Genomic DNA, 22,672 nt, shown 5'->3' on the forward strand with positions numbered 1-22,672 from the left:
TAAACTCTCCCTTTCTCTCTAAAGACAAAACAAAACAACTTGTTAGCCTCGATTTTCTGGTTCCATATGATTTAATTAATAATATATATTTCCAAGTGTGTCACCTGCTAGTCCCCTATGTTGACTCTATCCTAAGTCATTGGTTTTGGTTTTCTTAATCCTTTGTCCTCTACTTTTTCAACCTTATTTCTCCTAGCTGAGGGATTTTGTCCCCAAAGATCTCCTTAGGCTTCAAGGCCCTGTGGAAGTTCCATGATATTCGTGAAATAATTCATGTTTGACACTCCAATTGTCAGGGATGCTCCATCCACACTCCTGTGGAACAAGCATCTTTACTCCTTTCTTAAACTACATACTATTATCATTCATGATGTTTTGACTTATATATATTGTAATCTCAAACCTATTCCTAAAACAGGTGTCAATTTAAAAAAAATCTACAGTGTCTTAATGACCATTAAAGGATTTACAATATATTCATTGATCAAAAAGACAATATTATTTCCTCTTCGCAAAGCCATTTCATATCCATAATTTAATTTGTATTCATTTTGTTTTCAGCACAATAGTTAAATATTTAAAATTTTATGTTCTCAGTTTAATGTTATGATTTGCAAACATCCAAATATTTGAGACATTTTTAATCTTATATCTCCTGTCAGCTCTTTCGGCCACATATAAATTTAGATGTAAAATTGTATCATATTTCTAAAAAAAACACTTATTTATATGCCTTTTCCTATTAAATCATTATTTGAGTTACTATTTTTGAGATGATATTTCTGCAAATACTTTAGGCTGTAAAGTCACTTATAATTTATTCGTATAAATAAGAAAAGCAAAATGAAATTAAGCAGAACAATCTACCACTTGTCAAAATTAGGAGAATATGTCTAACAATTTTAGTAATAGTACAATCATACTCAAAATACTCATCTTTAATAGCATTTTTATCAACATCAAGCATACAGATATTGTTCTTAACAATTTTCTAGTTCTAAAATTATGATAAATGAAGTAGTTCTAATGTGGTTTGCTGAGGACCTTACCTAAAATATTACACAAAGGCAGTACAAAATATGACATATCACATGTAGCTTCTGTACTTGCATTGACATGGTAAACAGCTTTATGAGCCGTGGTTAGCAGGTACGTACTATACACGATTAATAAACCCTAGAGAGGCCCTGATCCTCTAAGTCCCTTGGTATGGAGAGGGGCAATGGGAGACGAATTTAAGTTCATTTGTTCTACTTTTATACCTCACCTAGCAAATCAGTTTAAAAAAACTTTCTAATCCAGTCACAATAAAAGTAATAGATAAATTTTATAAAATATATATTGAAACTACATAGTACACACAATGTTTTATTGATTAGAAATCCTGTTTCCTGGGGTGTCTGGGTGGCTCAGTCGGCTAAGTGTCTGCCTTCAGGTCAGGTCGTGATCCCGGAGTTGAGGGATGGAGTCCCATGTCAGGTTCCGTGCAGCAGGGAGTCTGGTTCTCCCTCTGCTTCTCCCCCTGCTCTTGCTCTCTCTCTCTCTTTCTCACTCTCTCTCAAATCAATAAATAAAATCTTAAAAAAAAAAGAAATCCTGTTTCCCATTGCTTACTCTAATAGATACTAGAGTAAGCAAGTAAGAATTATTTTAATTTTGTAATTTCTGACTATATTTTAATACATAGTTACATTTAGTAAACCGATTTTCAATTTTACTTATGTAAATAAAATATTAGCTCTATTTATTAAAGGCAAATTGGATGCTCAATCAAGTTTCCATAGTCCAGAACACAATACTAATTTGCATTTTTATTTGTATAACTTTAGTAATGGTGTTCGGTAACTCTAGGACAAAGGGACATATTCTTCCTACTTTTATTTGATACCTATAAATTGGTTTATGCTCATTGTAATTGTTATGCTAACAATATAAATGCAATTAAATATACACATTACTCTAAAAAGATTGGCAGTTGAGGGAAAAATATTTTAAAAATATAGTTACATCATTCTGGTTAATTTGTTTTTTAAACACGTGAGAGTTTAATTCAACACCCGAGAAAATAGATGAAGGTAGCTGGAATCAACTATTTTTTTTAAAGATTTTATTTTTATTTGACAGAGATAGAGACAGCCAGCGAGAGAGGGAACACAAGCAGGGGGAGTGGGAGAGGAAGTAGCAGGCTCGTAGCCGAAGAGCCTGATGTGGGGCTCGATCCCTTAACGCCAGGATCACACCCTGAGCCAAAGGCAGACGCTTAACCACTGTGCCACCCAGGCGCCCCTGGAATCAACTATTTTGACCTTTTATTCTTTAGTGCTCTTATCTAAGGAAATGCTTGTGAACTACAGGAAAACCATTTTGTATACAAGACTTCCATGAATACCTGACCAAAAGCAGCACTTAGAGGAAGGTTTAGTTGTACGATGGTGCAGGAGATGATGTTCCTCATTTGTGTCATTTCACTGAAGCTACAACACTGGACCCTGCAAAACCACTCTCCTGTTTGTTGAGTGTGTATTTCCCACTTTAATTGTGGGCAGCATTCCCCTTCCCATCCTCAGTTCCTTAAGGAACCACAGTCTGAAGATTTTGGACAAACACTGAACTGAGTGGCATTTTACCTACATACATTTTTCGTCAGCTCCTCCCATGTATTAATTCTCTACCGCAGCGTGTAAAACACCACACATTTGGTAGCATTGACTATCTAATGACTTCTGTGGGTAAGGAGTTCAGCCGCAGCCTGGACCTCTGCTGTGTCCTACAAGGCTGCAATGGCATGCCTACTGATCTGCACCCTCACCTGTGGGTTAATTAGGGAAGTACCCCTACAAACTTAGATTATTGGCACAATTTATTACCTCTCAGTTGTGTGACTGAGGGCTATTGTCTGCAGGCTACCCTGAGATACAAGAGGGTACCCATTGTTCCCCAGCATCTGTCCCCCTCCATAGGGACACGAATATTTACAACATGCATAGTTGCATCTTCAAGCTCAAATGGAAAGTATCTTCCGAAGGCCAAGTCTTCTATAATTTAACTAAATCAGGGGGATGGCATCTTATTACTTTTACCATATGCTATTAGTTGGAACCAAGTCACAGATTTCACCTTCCCTTTGTGGAAGTGGATCACACAAGTTCATGATTCATAGTGGGGCACGTTAGGGTGCAACTTTCACACCCTTTTAGGCTGAAGACTGCACCTGGAACTTTATTCATGCATTTATTAATTCACCCATTCATCTATTTTTCCTCACACTGCTGTAGTCTCTGCATCCTATAAAATGCAGTGCATAGAATCAGGACTCAATAAGTTCTTATACAGTAAATTTTAAAAATACATATTCTTTAGTACTCTTCTTATTAATTTTTGTATCAATCACATGTTCTTTTTACAGAGAATAAAATGGATTTTATTTCTTTATTTAAAGATTTATTTATTTTAGAGGGGGTGAGGGGCAGAGGAGAGGAAAACAGAGAATCTCCAGCAGACTCCCCACTGAGTGGGGAGCCCCACGTGGGGCTCAATCCCACAACCCCAAGATCATGACCTGAGCAGAAATCAAGAGTTGGACTCTTGACCAACTGACCCACCCAGGTGCCCCTAACTCCTAAAATGGATTCTATTACCCTAATTTTAAACTGAGTCTCACACAAGTTTTCATTGCTTTACCACTCATATTGCAGAGAAGTGGTAGGGCTAGGAGTGCACCATGAGTCTCCCTCATCCCAAACCCAAGACTTTTTCTTATAATACCCCAGAAAATTCACTGACATTGTCACACTTTCAATTTCAACCTCTGTTGACTGACTTAACATTTTGATTTTTGTTGAACTCTAAGAAAATCATAATTGATTTATTAATGTGTGTTTCTTGGGATGTTTACCCTTCATCAAACAAAAATGTTAGCTATAATCTGTTCTCTATGCCCATGAATGATATAACACAGAAATCCTCTTCACGTTTTCTTTTAAAATCATGCATGCACTTGTGTGAGCTTTAAAACTTGGTTTTAAATGTACCTGGTTATATCTGTAATTTAAACACCCTATAGAGAAAATAATGCTTGGACTTCTCCCATTTCAGAGTGCTTGCTCCTTTCAAACTAAGCTTTTTTTCCTGTTATTTTTCTAAGAAATCGTGGGAAGTATATTTAGGTCTAAGACTAGCATTTACATGATAGTTCAGATAACATAGATTACATGGAAATCACTTAAAATTGGAAATTAAATTTAATATTTCCCTAATTTAGAATCATTTTACTGAAGTATTTTGAAATGATAAATTAAGCAAAAAAAATGCAGTATGATGCTCACTCAATAGCAAAGTCATTGTGAGGAACTAAATTTATTTATTTCTGTAGTAGAAGCAGAGTTTCTGACAGGCTTTAAATATACAGTCAATTCCTATTGAATAAATGTGTGTTTATACATGAAAAATAATACCCACTATAATAACAATATTGAATATAAGTTTTTTTTTAAAGATTTTATTTATTTATTCGACAGAGATAGAGACAGCCAGCGAGAGAGGGAACACAAGCAGGGGGAGTGGGAGAGGAAGAAGCAGGCTCATAGTGGAGGAGCCTGATGTGGGGCTCGATCCCAAGACCCTGGAATCACGCCCTGAGCCGAAGGCAGACGCTTAACCTCTGTGCCACCCAGGCGCCCCTGAATATAAGTATTGAAATCCACTCTCTATTTAAAATTTTTGCTTATTCACATTTGGTCAAACTTACTAGTCTGGCTAGATTATTAACGTGTGCTTTACATATACCACAATTTAAATAGAATATTGGCTTTCCTACTAGGACACAATTTTTTAAAAGATTTTATTTAATTATTTGAGAGAGAGAGATAAAGAAAGAGTGAGCAAAAGAGCAGGAGCAGGAGATGGGGGGGCAGGAAGGGGAGACAGAAGCAGACTCCCCGTTGAACAGGGATCCCATGTGGGGCTCGATCCCAGGACTCCAGGATCATGGCCTGAGCCAAAGACAGATTCTTAACTGACTAAGCCACCCAGGCATTGTAGGATACAATTTTAAATGGAAATTAAATAAGCTAATTGTATTTGTCAGTAATTTGTTTCTATTTTTTTATATTCACACACAATGTGTATAATTCACAATGTTTTGTTAGTTTCAGATGTACATAGTGATCGAACAACTCTGTACGTTACTCATTCAATGCTCACCACAGTAAGTGTCCTCATCATCTGTCACCACACTACGTTATTTCAATATGTTTACTATATTTCCTATGCTGTAATTTCCATCTCCTTGAATTATTTATTACTGGAAGTTTGTGCCTCTTAATCTTTATCTGTTTTGCCCACTCCATCCCTTCCCTCACCTTCCCTCTGGCAACCACCAGTTTGTTTTCTGTATTTAAGGGTCCGTTTTGTTTTGTATGACTGTTTCCTTGGCTGTGCAGAAGCTTTTTATCTTGATGAAGTACCACAAGTTCATTTTATCTTTTGTTTCTCTTGTTTGAAGATGTGTCATGAAAAAAGTTGCTGTGGCCGATGTCGTAGAGGCTGCTGCCTAAGGTTCTCCTCTAGTATTTTGATGGNTTCCATACAAATTTAAGGACTATTTGTTCCAGTTCTTTGAAAAATGTCCTCGGTATTTTGATCGGGATAGCATTGAAAGTGTAGATTGCTCTGGGTAGTATGGACATTTTAACTATGTTAATTCTTCCAATCCATGAGCATGGAATATTTTTCCATCTTTTTATGTCTTCCTCAATATCTTTCAAAAGTGATCTATAGTTTCTAGGATATAGATCCTTTACGTCTCTGGTTAAGTTAATTCCAAGGTAAAGTATGATTTTTGGTGCTATTGTAAATGGGATGGATTCCCTAATTTCTCTTTCTTCAGTCTCATTATTGAGAATATATTTGCAAATGATACTACAGATAAAAGACTGGTACCCAAGATCTACAAAGAACTCAAACTCAATATAGGAGAAACAAATAAACAAATCATAAAATGGGCAGAAGATATGAACAGACACTTTTCCAATGAAGACATACAAATGGCTAACAGACACATGAAAAAATGTTCAAAATCATTAGCCATCAGGGAAATTCAAATCAAAACCACACTAAGATACCACCTTACATCAGTTAGAATGGCAAAAATTGACAAGGCAGGAAACAACAATTGCTGGAGAGGATGTGGAGAAAGGGGATCCCTCCTACATTGTTGGTGGGAATGCAAGTTGGTACAGCCACTCTGGAAAACAGTGTGGAGGTCCCTTAAAAAGTTAAAAATTGAACTACCCTATGACCCAGCCATTGCACTACTGGGTGTTTACCCCAAAGATACAGACGTAGTAAAGAGAAGGGCCATATGCACCCCAATGTTCATAGCTGCATTGTCCACAATAGCCAAATCATGGAAGGAGCCGAGATGCCCTTCAACAGATGACTGGATTAAGAAGATGTGATCCATATATACAATGGAATGTTATTCAGCTATCAAAAAGAACAATTTCTCAACATTTGGTGCAACATGGATGGCACTGGAAAAGATAATGCTAAGTGAAATAAGTCAAGCAGAGAAAGACAATTATCATATGGTTTCTCTGATCTATGGAACATAAGAACTACAAAGATCAGTAGAAGAAGAAAGGGATAAAGAAAGGGGGGTAATCAGAAGGGGGAATGAAGCATGAGAGACTATGGACTCTGAGAAACAAACTGTGGGCTACAGAGGGGAGGCAGGTGGGGGAATGGGATAGGCTCGTGATGGGTAGTAAGGAGGGCACATATTGCATGGTGCACTGGGTGTTATATGCAACTAATGAATCATCGAACTTTACATCAAAAACCAGGGATGTACTGTATGGTGACTAACATAATATGATAAAAAAAATATTTTTAAAAAAAGGGCCTGTTTTGTAGAATCCACATAGAAGTGAAATCATATGGCATTTGTCTTTCTCTGTCTTATTTCACTTAGGATAACACCCTCCAGGTGCATTCATGCCGTCACAAATGGCAAGATCTCATTCTTTTATATGGCTGTGTAACATTTCTTCTTATATACACCATCTTTTTTATCTCCAGCTATCAGCAGACATACACTGGGTATCATAAGTAATGCTGCAAAGAATATAGGGGTGCATATATTAGTGTTTTTGTTTTCTTTGGGTAAATATCCAGTAGTGGATCATATAGTATTTCTGTTTTTAATTTTTTAAGGAATCTCCATATTATTTTCCACAATAGCTGCACAAATTTACATTACCACCAGCAGTGAATGAGGGTTCCCTTTTCTCTACATCCTACCAATACTTGCTGCTTTTTAAAAATTTTTTTAAATTATTTTTTTCTTAAGTAAATCCTATGCCTAATGTGGGGCTCAAATTCATGACCCTGAGATCAAGAGTCACCTGCTCTACTGACTGAACCAGCCAGGTGCCCCTACACTGGTTACTTCTTGTCTTTTTCATTTTAGCCGTTCTGACTAGTGTGAAGTGATATTCCATTGTGGTTTTAATTTGGATTTACCTGATAGTGATGTTGAAGGTCATTTCATGTGTCTTTTGGCCATCTTGTGTCTTCTTTGGAAAGTGTCTATTCAGGTACTCTACCCATTTTTTAATTGGATTGCTATTATATATTTGGGGGGGGTGTTGAGTTGTGTAAGGCTTTTGGTATAGTTTGGATGTTAACCCTTTATTGGATAAATCATTTGCAAATATCTTCTCCCATTCTGTAGGTTACCTTTTTTTGCTGTTGTTGAAGGTTTACTTTGCTATGCAAAACCTTTTTTTTTTTTTTTTTATGGAGTCCCAGTAGTTTATTTTTGCTTTTGTTTCCTTTGCCTCAGGAGACATAGCTAGAAAAATGTTGTTAAGAGTGATGTCTAAGATATTATTGCCTATGTTTTCTTTTAGTGGTTTTATGGTTTCAGGTCTCACATTTAAATCTTTCATCCATTTTGAGTTTATTTTTGTGTATGGTATAAGACTGTCTGGAATTACAAAAGACCCCAAATAGCCAACACAGTCTTGACAAAAAAGAACAAAGTGGAAGCTATCAGAATCCCACATTTTAAGATATGCTAAAAAAGTATAGTAATCAAAACAGTGTGGTAATGCCCAAATATAGACACATAGATCAATAGAACAGGATAAAGAGTGTAAACGTAATTTGTTTTCTTGATAAGGAGTATTATCCAAAAAGACAACCAATGTCCCTCTTTTTTAAAATTTAGATCTTTCTGATTAAAACTAACATTTAAAAAAGGATAGACCCCCTCCAGACATGTTAAGGTACTGATTGAAATATCCAAAATCCACCAAAGTTTGTAGAAGAAAAATGTCTAAACTTGGACTTTCCTTAGGTATATCATGTAGTTTCAGGAAATGTATTTTGAGTCAAATCAGTCTCACTTAATGTTTACAACTGTTGAGTATATATTTGAAATGTTTAAAACTGAAGCAAGACATTGTCTATAAACTATTGCAGTGATGGCAAGATTAGTTCTCATGGATTTCTTTTCTTCCCCATTTTTGAAATTATTTTCATCAATTTTACTTTTTCCACCATATTGAGAGTGTATGTACACACACACACACACAGACATATAAACAAATAAGCACACTTTTTTTTAGTTTTTATTTAAATTTCAGTTAGTTAACATACAGTCTACTATTAGTTTCAAGTCTAGGATTTAGTGATTCAACACTTACATACATACTTATTTACATACCTGGTGTTCATCACAAGTGTATTCCATTATCTGTTTCACCCATCCCCTTACCCACCTCCCATCTGGTGACCATCAGTTTGTTCCCTAAGTTAAGAGTCGGTTTCTCAATTTGCAGTTTGCCTCTCCCTCTCTCTCTTTTTCTCCCTTTGATTGTTTGTTTTGTTCTTAAATTCGGCAGGTGAGTGAAATCATATGGTATTTCTCTTTCCCTGATTTATTTCACTTAGCATAATACTCTCTAGCTCTATCCATGTTATTGCAAATGGCAAGATTTCATTCTTTTTGATGGATGAGTAATATTCCCTTATGCATATGTACACATTTTCCTTATCCATTCCTCAGCCAATGGACATTTGGGTTCTTTCCATAATTTGGCTATTTTGCTAATGCTGCTGTAAACATCAGGGTGCATGTATATCTTCGAATTCGTATTTTTGTTTCATTTGGGTAAATACCTAGCATTGCAATTGCTAAATTGTAGGCTAGTTCTGTTTTAAACTTTTTGTGGAAACTTCATACTAAATAAACATACATTTTAAAGTGGACAGCCAAGGCTCACTCAGACATTGTGGCATGTCAACAAACTATAAATTCCAGCAAAGATCAGGGAAGCCTGTTTTGTCTAGGTTAGGCTGAAGGGGTGCCTTAGATCACAATGCACTGTGAAAACAAGATTATTTTGATTTTTTTATATAGAATTAATTATAGAATTTAGCACATGACTAAGAAAAGTATAAATGAAAGAGAACATCAATATTTATCTAGGTAGCTAGCTATATATAGTATACATTTAAATAAAATATAAATGTATTTCTTTCTATAGATTTCATGCGTAAAAATATAATAGTTATATAAATATATTCCTTTATGTATCTCATAAATACATAAAATTTATATTTTAGACTATACATGTATATATATTTCATTATATTTTCTGTATTATGTAAGTATAACATATTTTTAAATACAATATATTTTATATGAAAATATGTAGTATAAAATTATAAACATAAATATACGTATTTAAAATAAATGTATATACAAATTATAGAAAGAGAAAACATACAAAAGGATTTAGAAGAAGGAAAATATCTGAAAGAATCTTTGAAATATTATTTTTGTTGGGGTTTATATTACAAAGAAAAAAATCGAAATTAAAGATGATTCATCAGTCATGCTTAGGAGTTATGATAACTGTTCTCTGTAGTGAGAAAATATTTTTGGTGTTTCCTGCCATGGTGAGGGAGAAGAAAGGTTTCCAACCAGTTATCTAAAGAAATTCTTATTTGGTGTATTAAGATGTAGGGACTTTGGAAAACCTTTTGTTTCCAGTTTGATAGTTGAGGCTGCTTTGAAAGGGAGTTGCTTTACTCCCACAAGTGGATAGCATAGATTTCTTGCAAGGAATATGGACCAGTGAAAAGTTTGATTGTTACAGTGCTGTCTAGGAATTGTCAGAGGTAGATGTCCCAGAGTCTGAGAGAGCAGGCTACTGTGGGGCAGGTGCATGGGGACAGCTCCCACTTCACCGAGAGGCATTCCAGCTTGCGGCCTGACACGGTGCTGGTATGGGAGTTCTCATCGCAATATTGGCAGTGCGCTCCAAACTTTGATATATCAAGGAGACTGCTGTTTTTTTCAGATAGCACTCAGGGACAGAGGCTTAAAATATACGTATATAGTTGACATTGTCAAAAATATACCAGAGGGAAAACGGCTGTGATGTCAGCCTGGGCTGCTCTTGCCACGTGTCACACAACCAACCTGGACACGTGGAGCATTGTGTGTTTACAGCCCCTGGATGTACACTTGAACATGAAAGGTGGTGAAAGGCCTTTATTCTTCTTCCAAGAGATGCACAGCAGTCTGTACTCAGGGTGCGAGGTACCGTTGAGGATGCTTCCAGCTGGGCCATTGGCATAGGTATGCTTTCCTTGTAAAGTTCTCCTTCAGCTCTATGCTCAGAAGGCATCGTGGCTGCTTCATATAATCTAACTTCATTTTCTGAATGAGAATTGTCAAGTGACTGTTTAGCATTTTGAAAATGCAAGTTGGTATTTTCATGTCACTACCTTTTCACGTTATGTAACATGTTTGTGTTTACTGTTTGTCTCTCATGTTCCTAGAAAGTCAGATGCGAGAGTAGAGATGTCAGTGGGCTTCTGTCATTGATAGTTTGCCGCTGCCTAGAAGAGTGAGTGGTACCTCATAGACCCTCCATGAAGGCTTGTTGATTAAATGAATTTCTGAGAACATGGAGTGCCAGAGAAATAAATATGAGTTTTGTCTGGTGGGGAATCTGAATGATGTGGAAGTCAAGATGGATATATTGTATCTTGAATACTTGTAGTAAAATGCTCTTAAGCCTATGGAAAAATATATTATAAATTTCATGAAACTCAACCACTTACATGTAGAATTAAAACATAATGGGAAAGACACCTTTTTTCCACAATATATTTGACAATAGAATGCTGTTTCCTAATCACTCTAGCAAAAACAGGAGTTTATTAGGTATACCAGAGTGTTGAATTTACCAATTAAATTACCTCCAGAAAGGCAAGTACAATGAACTTATTTGTAGGTGAGCTCCATTCCTTTTTAGAATGGGGCATGGTCTACATCGCTAGAGCATAACATTATTGGCCAAGGAGATCTGGATGGAAGACTTGTATCCAGAGAACATGGCGGAGGTTGATACAGAATTCATAGTAAATGTACTACAACACATTAGAGATGTTGTTTAAAATGTCTTTCATTTACCTGCTGTCCTTTAACAAGATTTGGAGTTTCATCTCCTCTAAGAACTTTGTCTGCAATCCTGCAGATTGCATAACTAGTAATGAAAATTTTTTTTATTAAAATGTTTGATCTGTTCCAACTTACTTGATAATAGAAGAGCCTGCCAGCTGACTGGCATGATAAGTTTATTAATCATGTGGGTCCTTAGTCTTTGTTTCCAGAAGTGTAGCCTCTTTCCAGAAGGTATCTTCTCATTGCATCTTCATTTAGAAATCAGGATTTTCTTATTAAGCCAATATGTGCATTGTGTTTTAGGATATCAGGCTGACATAATGAGTCATAACTTTCTTTTAGGTGCTATAAATGTTGAGACAATTGAACTAATTAAACTTGCCTTGGAAATGATAAATATATAAATTGAGTAGTAAAAAACAATGAGATAGAAAAGTTCCTATCTTTCTTATTATTCAAAACAACATACTCTCCCAAATATTCTTATTACCCCAGGTGGTAAGTACTGTATCTAGTCTAAATGAATTTTTATGCAAGTTTTTATTGTGATATTTTCAAAAGTCTAAGTATGATTCTCTAGTAACAATATACAGGATCACAGATCAAGGGGTTCTATTTCTGGAGATAAAATAATGCAGTGGCCTTAGTAATTTTAAAATCGTGACCTGGCTGGTGGTTTTCATCTTGAAGGCTGTTAAATGGAACCAAATAGTTTGACTCAGAAGCAAAAGAAAATGACACATTGCAAGAACATAATACTAAAAACTAAGCCAGTAAGAGGGAAGTCAAGTTGGTTGATTAAGGAACCACAAAGAAACACAACATTGCTCTTTTGTCATTTGGGAAGCTAGTATTGCTTTTCGTTTACGTGTCTTTTAATAAATATTTTTAAGTATTTTTCTCTATATATATATGTTTTTTAAATTTTAGATTCTATTTTCTGTTTCCGAATGTTATCATATTTTTAGAGAAAAAGGATTGGAGCTATCATTTGTATAGATCTTAGCAGGGCTCTATCCAGATTTGGGAAGAGGCCTCCATATCCCTTGAAACCTGAGCCGTGCGTTCTTGTGAAATTGTCTAGTCCTCTCCTGTAATGCAATGAGCAGAGGTTTCAGACTCACCACCTCTACAATGTCTTCAGCCACTCACCAGTTTATAACTCTAAGCCAGTGAACGTGACCTTTCTTCCACAGAATGGAGATAATAGCACCTACCTTAGAGGCTATCCTAAAGATAGATTGGGAAAATATATGTTTAAGCGCTTTGAAGGCTCCATACATGCTGAGTCAGAAATGCTCATATTAATCTCTGTTTGAGGCACCGAGCGTCACTTATTTAATTCATTCGCTTATTTAATCCTCAAGACAAACTTCTGGGGTAGGTACTGCTTTATCTTCATGTTAGTGATGAGGAAGGTAAGACCGAGATGCTTTTTAATTTGCTCAAAATCATGTAACTGGTAAGTTGAATAACTTGAATTTTAACTCGAACCCACTGCGTTTGCGTATGCTAGCACTGGTCAGTTGTACATGTGGTTTCTTAGGCTCTCTTAATGTTTAATACTGGGCTCTTCTTTGGGCTCTCTATGCCTAGAAGTTAGAAGAGAAGAGGCTGAGTCTATTGTCAATAAGGGAGAAAAAAAATGTGTGAGGGCCAGGTAAAAAGAAGGTTCCTTTTTGTTTGTCTGTTAGTTTTAGATAAGGAAACATTCTTACTCCCATTCTTTTTTTTTATTTTAATGTTTATTATATTATGTTAGTCACCATACAGTACATCCCTGGTTTCTGATGTAAAGTTCGATGATTCATTAGTTACGTATAACACCCAGTGCACCATGCAATACATGCCCTCCTTACTACCCATCACCAGTTTATCCCATTCCCCCACCCCCTCCCTTCTGAAGCCCTCAGTTTGTTTCTCAGAGTCCATAGTCTCTCATGCTTCATTCCCCCTTCTGATTACCCTCCCCCTTTCTTACTCCCATTCTTAAATGTGTGCGATCTAATGTGGTGACCTCTGAAATTTAAGGACTATGCATCCTATGAGTAAAAAAAAATTTGGCTCGCAGTTTTAATACAAGTTTGAAAGAAATTATGTGTATTTATATATGCTACCGTACAAATAAACATTATAAAAGAGAAATATGGGTGAAATAAAATGCATGTAAAGGTGGAATGAAAATATTTCCTTGTTACATTCTTTTTTTTTTAATTTTATTTATTTATTTGACAGAGATAGAGACAGCCAGCGAGAGAGGGAACACAAGCAGGGGGAGTGGGAGAGGAAGAAGCAGGCTCATAGCAGAAGAGCCTGATGTGGGGCTCGATCCCGCAACGCCGGGATCACGCCCTGAGCCGAAGGCAGACGCTTAACCGCTGTGCCACCCAGGCACCCCCTCCTTGTTACATTCTAAAGAGTCTTCCTACAAGTTGTCTAAGGAGAGAGAATCCTGGGCAGGAGTGGTAAACCCAAGGCCCTAAGAGAACAATATGGCCCACAAGAAGCACTTGGTTATAAAAGGGTTGGATAGTCATCTAAACACTGAGCCATCTCACATGGAAATTTGGATTTCTACAATATTCTGGAAACTCAGAAGACCTGGTAACAGTGGTTTGCATTCCCACCCGACAGCCATTACAGAAATTGGCCCCAGCTGGCCTCCACAGACAAACCCTGTGCTGCATCACAGCCTCACCATCCCCTTTGCCCCTTTGCACTCATTCACTCTTTCCTTTTATCTTCTCGTCCCTATAAGAACTTGAGTGTAGAAGTGCACTGAGTTAGAAAAGCAGAGCTCCTGTCCCTGTTCTACCATGATCTATAACCAAGGTCACTTTGAGCAATTCCGTGTGAATGATTTCTTCAATTTACACCGAAACTTAGCACATCATTCTTTCAAGAAGACATTTCCGTGTGCTCACTGGCCACTAATACCTCACTCAGTTTCTTTACTTGCTGGGAGATTGCAAAGAAAAGCAAAGGGATGAAAATGAAATGCACATCCTAATGCTTTGGAAGACAGGTGTGGTAGAAATGGATGGTCTACCCTTGGTCTTACTTGGCATAGTCAATCTCCTATTGCTCTGCTAGAAACCAATACTAAATGTAAAGAGGGGTTTCTCTATTTGATTGTGTAAAACAAATGTCCATTGAAATTTTCATGTAGGATATTAACAACTAGTTTGCCAGCTTAAATTGTCATAACACAACATACACTTGGGGCACCTGGTTTAAGCCACTGACTCGTGTTTTCCACTCAGGTCATGGTCTCAGGGTCATGCGATCGAGCCCCATGTCCAGCTCCATGCTCAGAAGAGAGTCTGCTTGAGATTCTCTCCCTCTGTCCCTCCCACTATTTGCGTACTCTCTCTAAATAAATAAACTTTTAAAAAATAAAACAATGTGCACTTTATCATTGAACTGTGCTATAGACAACATAAATTTAGTAACTTAAACTGTTTGACATTTGGTACACTCACAGGGTCTCTGTGTTTAACAGGGTGTGGTTCTGGTTTCAACCGTAAGTTAATTTCTCAATTTACTTGCTTACAGAGTAAGTCACAGAAAATATTTCCTTCCTTAGAGATTTCTTGTCTGCAAACTCATGTGGGTAAAGAGTTGCAGGGCATTAAACATCTGTGCTACTTTGTTAATGCATGGTGTGGTGCAGGTCATTGCCTATGAAGTCTAATATTAAGGCTTTTCTCTGCCGTGACAGTTGTGTTTACCTATCACAGATTAGTGAACTTGTCCCATGTTTCCTTCTCTCTCCTATTATTTCAGATCAGCCTTGAGTGGAATTTGACAGAAGATGCTACAACAATTTTATCTCTGGAAATGGTTAGCATCAGGAATTATCCTCGGAGCACTCTCAGCAACCTGCTTTGGCCAGTATGATGATGGTAAGTCTGCTTCTAGTCTCACTTTGAGAGTTAGCTGGGGTTTCTGTTATTAAATGCAAAACGAAACGCAACATTGAAATGAATAATGCTATTTGTAGTTCATTTTTAAAGGTTAGTAGCTGTGTGCAATAATTTACCTTAAATAAAATAATCCTACAGGAGTGGCATCTGAATGCACCTCATTTCTTAATAAGGATTGTGGTTCGGTAGAAAATCCAGAGCAAGGCCTCCCTTTGAACACTTACTCATTATCACTAAGCAAATATGTAATTGCTATGAAAAAACAACAACAACATTCAATTCTATTTACTAACCCTTGATAGACACAAGCAATGGTTCAGATAAATTTTAAGAATATAAAATATATCAAAATTTCCTATGAAAAAAGATCTCTGATATATATATGGTATATATATATATAACATTTGAAAATTAAATATTTAAATATTTAATATATATAATATTTTAGGTTTAATATGAGGAAGAAATGGACAAATGTGCCCACTGTAGAAAACTGAGTTTTCTTTTATTTTTCCTTTTCATTGTTTTTACCGCACGTTTGTTCAGCATTTGGGGTCCCCAACCACAGGCAAGCAGACCCTCTTCACCCTCGTTGCTCTGTTATTTGGTTGCATTTAATGGCAACAAAGAATGGGATTAATACTATTTTTTTATGCTTTGCTTGGCTAAATTGAATGATCTAAAGATAGATGAATCTATTTTTCTTTACCACAAACAATATTCAAATTGCGCCCATATTCAGACATTCTTATTCCTTCATCATTAGAAAAATATGACTCTTTGGAGACTTGCAGAATAATTTTCAACAGCAAAATTTTCATAAACTCAATAGCCTAATTCCTTGAAAAGTGTTACTAATTAGCACATTGCTTACTTTGTGTCTGAACTCAATGTTCATATCACTGCCATTTCTGTCAATTGCAAATGTCCATTCGAAAAAAAATTAAATGTCATAATAAATAAATAGGGTAACTGCTACTTTGAAGCAACAGTAAAAATCAATGAAACTTAGAAGAGCATGACTTTCTATTAAAACGATATATTTTCGATTTGCCCCAGGAATGGATGACAAATCTGCATTGATAGTTCTTTGTGTCATAAGGCATTCTATTTTTATTCATATTTAGTGTTTACACTCAGTGGGGAAGGATTCACTGTCATTGCTCACATTAGACTGGCACACGCCCTGTGCTTATGAGCAATGTAATTTAGGTTGTCAGAGGAAATGACTCCTGGTTTAACCTGGAATGCTATAGATTGGTTTCCTTAATAAGTTCATTATAGCTCTTGCTCTTTCTAAATGTGCTCACATCGCCTCCGAAATAAGACCAGGTAACTGCTGGCCACCATGTCATCTACTTTCTGAAGCAGGGTGCAGCCTCACACCTGTCCCGGGGTTGTGCGCAGGAGGCCCGCCCCTGTGGGACTGCACTGGGGATGGCCCCAGCAGTCCTCGTGAGACACCTGCTCGGCCTCCTCCGTCAGGGGACCCACTCGGTTCTCAGGAAGACGGAAGGGATTGGAGCTGTGGCAGAGAAGCATGAATTCTGTTTTGTACAGATCTCTTTCCTTTATGTACTTTCTAGTGTCTCTTCCGTCCTGGGCTGCTCCCATGTATCCCCCGGCTAATGTCTCAGTCTGTTCCTTAGGAACCCCCCCCCGGCGCCCCCACCCCATGTCTTCACTTCTCTCTAACCTCCCTCCATCAGGGACTCTGTGGTATCACTGTTATCCAGTTGTTCAGTGATGTGTGGCTGAAAATCGTTCTTATATTTGCTAATTTTTAAAAAAAATCTGTATAAAATTGGGAGCCCACGCGATGAAGGAGTAAATCAGAACTCGGAAATATGTGGTTAACACACAAAATAGCACTAAATGGAAATATGCAGTAAGCATTTCTCGAAGCAATGTGTTTTTAACCCCAATGCTTGGGGATGCAGGTATATAAGATTAGCTGGAAGGAAGACAATGGTGATGTCATAAACATGATAGAAACCTGTGAGGAAAAGTGAAAAGTGATAAGAATACTTTGCCATAGATAATCTGCTGGTTGGATTAGACCATTATGATACGTGGCAACTGGTTGCATACATGGTTAGGAGATTTGAATAGAGAAAAATAAAGGAGAAGGAATTTAAACTACCTTAAGGCTATTAGGATAACAGTCTGTTAGGATAAAAGTCTAGGTTTTTCTTATATGAAATAATAGGATTCTTCTGGTCTTTTAATTAAGAACAATTTCCTCTGCTTTTCCTATTTTTTTTTTCTTTTAGGCATAAGGGAGTTATCCTGAAATAAAATACTCTAGCATTAACCAAATGTGTAGAACTGCTTCTAAGGGAAATATATTAGATAATTATTATTTAAAATACTTTATAACAAATTTTTCCACTTGAAAACTTTGGCTAAGTTTTGAGTCTTTTCATATTTTTCACTCAAATTGCTGGGGGAAGTTTCTAGATTCAGTACTAAATTTGTAGATGACCTGTTCCATAACGGACACTTCATTTGTTTGATGACTACATCTAAGCAAGCATTAATAGTGTGAGATTGATTGTATTATATTAAATTTTAAAAGTGAAAATTTAGCTAACTGATAGAAAATAAAAGAATATGTTTTCAGTCAATGGCCTCTTTCTACCCATAGATAGCATTGGAATTGATATTCTTCATTGTCCTGACAAGTTTATTTGAATGGGAACGTATGCCCTGATCCCACATTGATTGTGGGGCGTCTGGGGCGGGGGAGGCATCATCGAGAAACGGAGGAAGCAGGGCCATCTGCTAAATCGTGCGTGGTGTGGGAGAAAAAGATCTATAAAACATGTCTCTTGCTCTAACATGCTATTCACAGGGAGGTAAATAAGCGAAGTTGTGCAAAGGGTTTGTTTGTTGGTTTTGTGTTGATTTTGAGTTCATGAAGGGAGAGAGGAGAGAGAGAGAGCAAGAATGGGACTATGATATATGGGTAATGGTCTGTTTTATTTTATGTTGTATGATTTCCTCTGCATTTTCAAATTGTCCCTATTAAATCTATATTACTGCCATAATCAAATAGGAAAAATCTTTGTTTAAAAAATAAACTATATTCTGTAACATTATGACTAAGTGCAAACCGCAGTGTTAGAGGAGTTTTAGAAGGTATGTGTACCACTGGGGTATGTGTGTGTGTGTGTGTGCGTGTATGCATGCGTCTGTGTGTTTCTGTCTGTAGGAGAGAGAGATTCACTAAGTGAATCACACTAGGAAAGCCAGCTTGACATTATTGAAGAAAGCGTTCTCCCTGGCTGCTCCAGCATTTAGCTGGAAGGCAAACGTCTTCCGCCTTGCCTTTCAGCTATTATATAAATGAGCACACATCTGCGACGTGAAGGAACTGCTATATACGGCCAACCAAACAGCCACATGAAGGGGCCCTGGTTAAGAGCCTGTTGAATCACCACAGTCCCTGAGCCTGTTCCCTTATAAAGAACACTCACTCTTGGAACTCAAATTTTAAATTCAGCATAGCATCTGGTATATTTTAATGTTCAATTAACTGTTGATCTTTATTGCTATTATTACTTCTCAACACTTATAAATCATTGTACTTCTTTTTATAAACTTACATATTTATTTATAATGGAGTACTTTGTGTCTCTGTACTTGTATACATGTTCTTTTTTTTTATGTCTCTCCAAATTTACCAAACACCTTGAAGACTTTGTTAAATTACACTTCATTCTGAAAAGTATTACTGTATTCCCCGAGAGAGCTTCCTGATTCACACGAAACGGGGTGAAGTTTAAGGAGCATTTCCAGGTTCGTTTTCATGCTTGCTGTTAGGGAATCTATGGAAGGTCAGCGAAGGGATACGCATGCCAGTCAGTTGAGTGTGACCATCTAAGCTCTGAGACCAAGGCTGGAAACTTCGTTTTTATCGGTGACGTTGGCTGCTGCTAAATAACTTTAGAGAAGAATGGCCTATAAATTACAATGCTGATAATAGAATCATAAGGGGATTCTATTAAATGAGCTGAGACACTTGGGTTTCCAAGTAAGGTGGGTCCCCACTTGAGATGCCATATGGAGAGGAGAGTTGGTTCAGTAAACAGAACAGCTGTGCGAGAGGAGCGGGATGGTCATAATGGCTTCTATTCGCAGGCTTTTCCAGACTGTCATGAGGGCATTACTATAGGGCTCTCCCTCCCTCACCAGCTGCAGTGGGACCCTCACTGCCTCCCAGGATCATGCTGGTCATGTCTCAAAAACCCCATGTCCTCTGAGTATGCTATTCCTAAGTGTAATACACATGATCTTCTTCCTGACAACATTACCTTTCTCTGGACATAGTATTGTGCAACAGTTTCTCTTAAGTCTCCTTCAGTATAATCAAATTAAATTAAACATGATCATTGAAGGCTGTGAGTAATTTTTGATGAGCTATGTTGTCTGTGAAACATCTTCATCCCTCATTTAAATTTGATTTCCTAAGGCAGCGTTCATAGACACTGAGCAAATATATGTGCACACACACNAGTCTCCTTCAGTATAATCAAATTAAATTAAACATGATCATTGAAGGCTGTGAGTAATTTTTGATGAGCTATGTTGTCTGTGAAACATCTTCATCCCTCATTTAAATTTGATTTCCTAAGGCAGCGTTCATAGACACTGAGCAAATATATGTGCACACACACATCTACTGTATACATAAATAATATACATTTCAGACAAAAATCATATGCTAGCATGTATTGTTATGCAAGTTTGTATTTCTATATGTTATAAACATCTTTTTTTGTCTGCCCCTGTAATTTATTCCATCTGACAGAGTCTATTTTCATTCTGAGACAGAAGCTTAGCTGTGTCCTCTCTTTAAGTTATACCCACACCTGCATTTCTTGTCTCCTCTCTTCTGTAGGTGAGTAAACATGTGGGTACTTGTTAAACACTCCCCCGGGGACTTTGTTTTAGAGCAAAGGTTTGAAAAACATACACCTTTTTATGTAGTTTGTTTCAGCAAGAATTTCCCAGTAAGCAAATTCAATTATAAACCCTAAGCTCTGACCTTGTGCCTAGAAGGATTACTTCTGTGGCTTTTGTATACACTAGTAATCGGCTCACTTAAAGCCCATCTGTATACTCTGAAAGGCCAGAGAGCTAAAGAGCCGGGGTGGGGGGGGGAACTCTGATAAGCAGAAGACCAATTATTGTACTTAGAAGATTTTCTTTCTGCTCACCTGTGCACGCTGTCTCTCTAATACACACACACACACACACACACACACACACACACACACGTTATTTCCAAGATAACTTGGAATAGCTAAGTATTGATACTTCAGACATCCCCATTTGTCCTGTGAAGATAGGGAAAAGNGTGGGTACTTGTTAAACACTCCCCCGGGGACTTTGTTTTAGAGCAAAGGTTTGAAAAACATACACCTTTTTACGTAGTTTGTTTCAGCAAGAATTTCCCAGTAAGCAAATTCAGATATAAACCCTAAGCTCTGACCTTGTGCCTAGAAGGATTACTTCTGTGGCTTTTGTATACACTAGTAATCGGCTCACTTAAAGCCCATCTGTATACTCTGAAAGGCCAGAGAGCTAAAGAGCGGGGGGGGGGGGGGGAACTCTGATAAGCAGAAGACCAATTATTGTACTTAGAAGATTTTCTTTCTGCTCGCCTGTGCACGCTTAGGCTCTCGCTGTCTCTCTAATACACACACACGTTATTTCCAAGATAACTTGGAATAGCTAAGTATTGATACTTCGGACATCCCCATTTGTCCTGTGAAGATAGGGAAAAGTAGGGAAAGGTCTAATTCAGCATTCAATCACTGCAGACAAAACTAATGATAAGTGGTAATGTGGATGCTTCCCTGTGGGGTTCTAACAACCTGAAAAACTGGAACCCATTGAAAAATAAAATACTCATATCCTAATTGCATGAAAGACAGAACACATTTTAAATATCCTTAATAGACATTGAAATTGAGCAAAAATGTCATCGTAATCTTGTGCAGCTCTGAGTCATCAGTGACAGATAGAGCTCATGATAGAGTGGCTTTTCTTAGTTGGGTCTTTTCCTGCCGAATCTCTGTACCTGTTACCACCACTTCTCTACCAATTCCCTTAAGCTCTGCAATTTGCTTTTTCTCACAACTCAACTAAAACTGTACTCTCTAAAGCCTCCAATGACCACTTTCTTGGACAAATCCTATAATTTTCTAGCATTTCAGCAGGCAGCCCTATTGATCCACCTTCCTTGCAACTTTGTTTCTCTCGGAGGTTCTTTGTACTGACTTTTTCTGATTATCTACATATCAGACTTCTCCGTCTTTCTGTTGAATATTCTACCTCTTCCTTTTTGGTGACTTTGAAAGTGTCCCACTCTTGTTTATATTTCCATAAGGAGCTATATTGTTTAATAAATTAATTTTGATATTTTTTGACAGTGTGGTCTTTTTCTATGCCACTTCCCTTGCACAGAGTACTCATCTCCCTTCACACCCTCTGCACATATGGTCACTTTGGCTGTGGTCCACATATTCAGATTCATTCATTTAGTTAATATTTTATTGCATATCAACTCTAGAAAAGACAGTAGGGCATCAAAAATGAGGCAGTCTAGGGGCACCTGGGTGGCTCAGTTGGTTAAGCATTTGCCTTCAGCTCAGGTCGTGATCTCAGGATCCTGGGATGAGCCTCGCATCTGGCTCTGCACTCAGAGGGGTGTCTGCTTGTCCCTCTCCCTCTGCCCCCCTCTCTCAGATAGATAGATAGATAGATAGATAGATAGATAGATAGATAAAATCTTTAAAAAATCAAGGCCGTCTCTTTGTCCAGATATAATAATGACAGAGACAGTCAATGTACGTGATCTATATACTAATAGAATTATGTGCAGTGTCTGTGTTTTGGGAGAATACTGATGGAAAATTTGCTGAATTTGGCATAGACATAGTAAGAAACTGTGTGCAGGGTGGAGTTTGAGTTTTCAACTCGAGGAACTTAAGAACCATAGGTAATTTCTGAAAACGGTGTAGAACCCTGAGCTGGTGTTCTGGTTTTCAGATGTGTGCGGGTATGAGTATGGAGTGTGCTGTTTCGTGACCTCATTCAGGAAATGTCAGGTGTTAATGTATCCGAAGGTAACAAAACAGCGTTTGCTTGTTTGTGATCATTCTTGACCCTGGGCTCATCTATACGCTCATCCCATTCATGGAGCTCCAGCTGACCATATCTGCGGTCTCTGTTTTTGTTTTGTGTGTGTGTG

General features: G+C 37.3%; 1 protein-coding gene across 1 annotated transcript in view; it reads left to right on the top strand.

Annotated features, from left to right (window-relative positions):
• Positions 1–22,672, top strand: part of PCDH15 (protocadherin related 15) — a 1,685,023-nt gene that overhangs the window by 883,026 nt on the left and 779,325 nt on the right. Inside the window, exon 4 of the mRNA XM_034662367.1 lies at positions 15,272–15,390. Within this exon, the coding sequence (XP_034518258.1) occupies positions 15,300–15,390 (91 nt within the window). The 5' untranslated portion in view covers positions 15,272–15,299. The remainder of the gene's footprint in view (positions 1–15,271; positions 15,391–22,672) is intronic.

Source organism: Ailuropoda melanoleuca, chromosome 6 (genome assembly GCF_002007445.2).
Source record: "Ailuropoda melanoleuca isolate Jingjing chromosome 6, ASM200744v2, whole genome shotgun sequence".
In the NCBI taxonomy this organism is placed as follows: domain Eukaryota; kingdom Metazoa; phylum Chordata; class Mammalia; order Carnivora; family Ursidae; genus Ailuropoda; species Ailuropoda melanoleuca.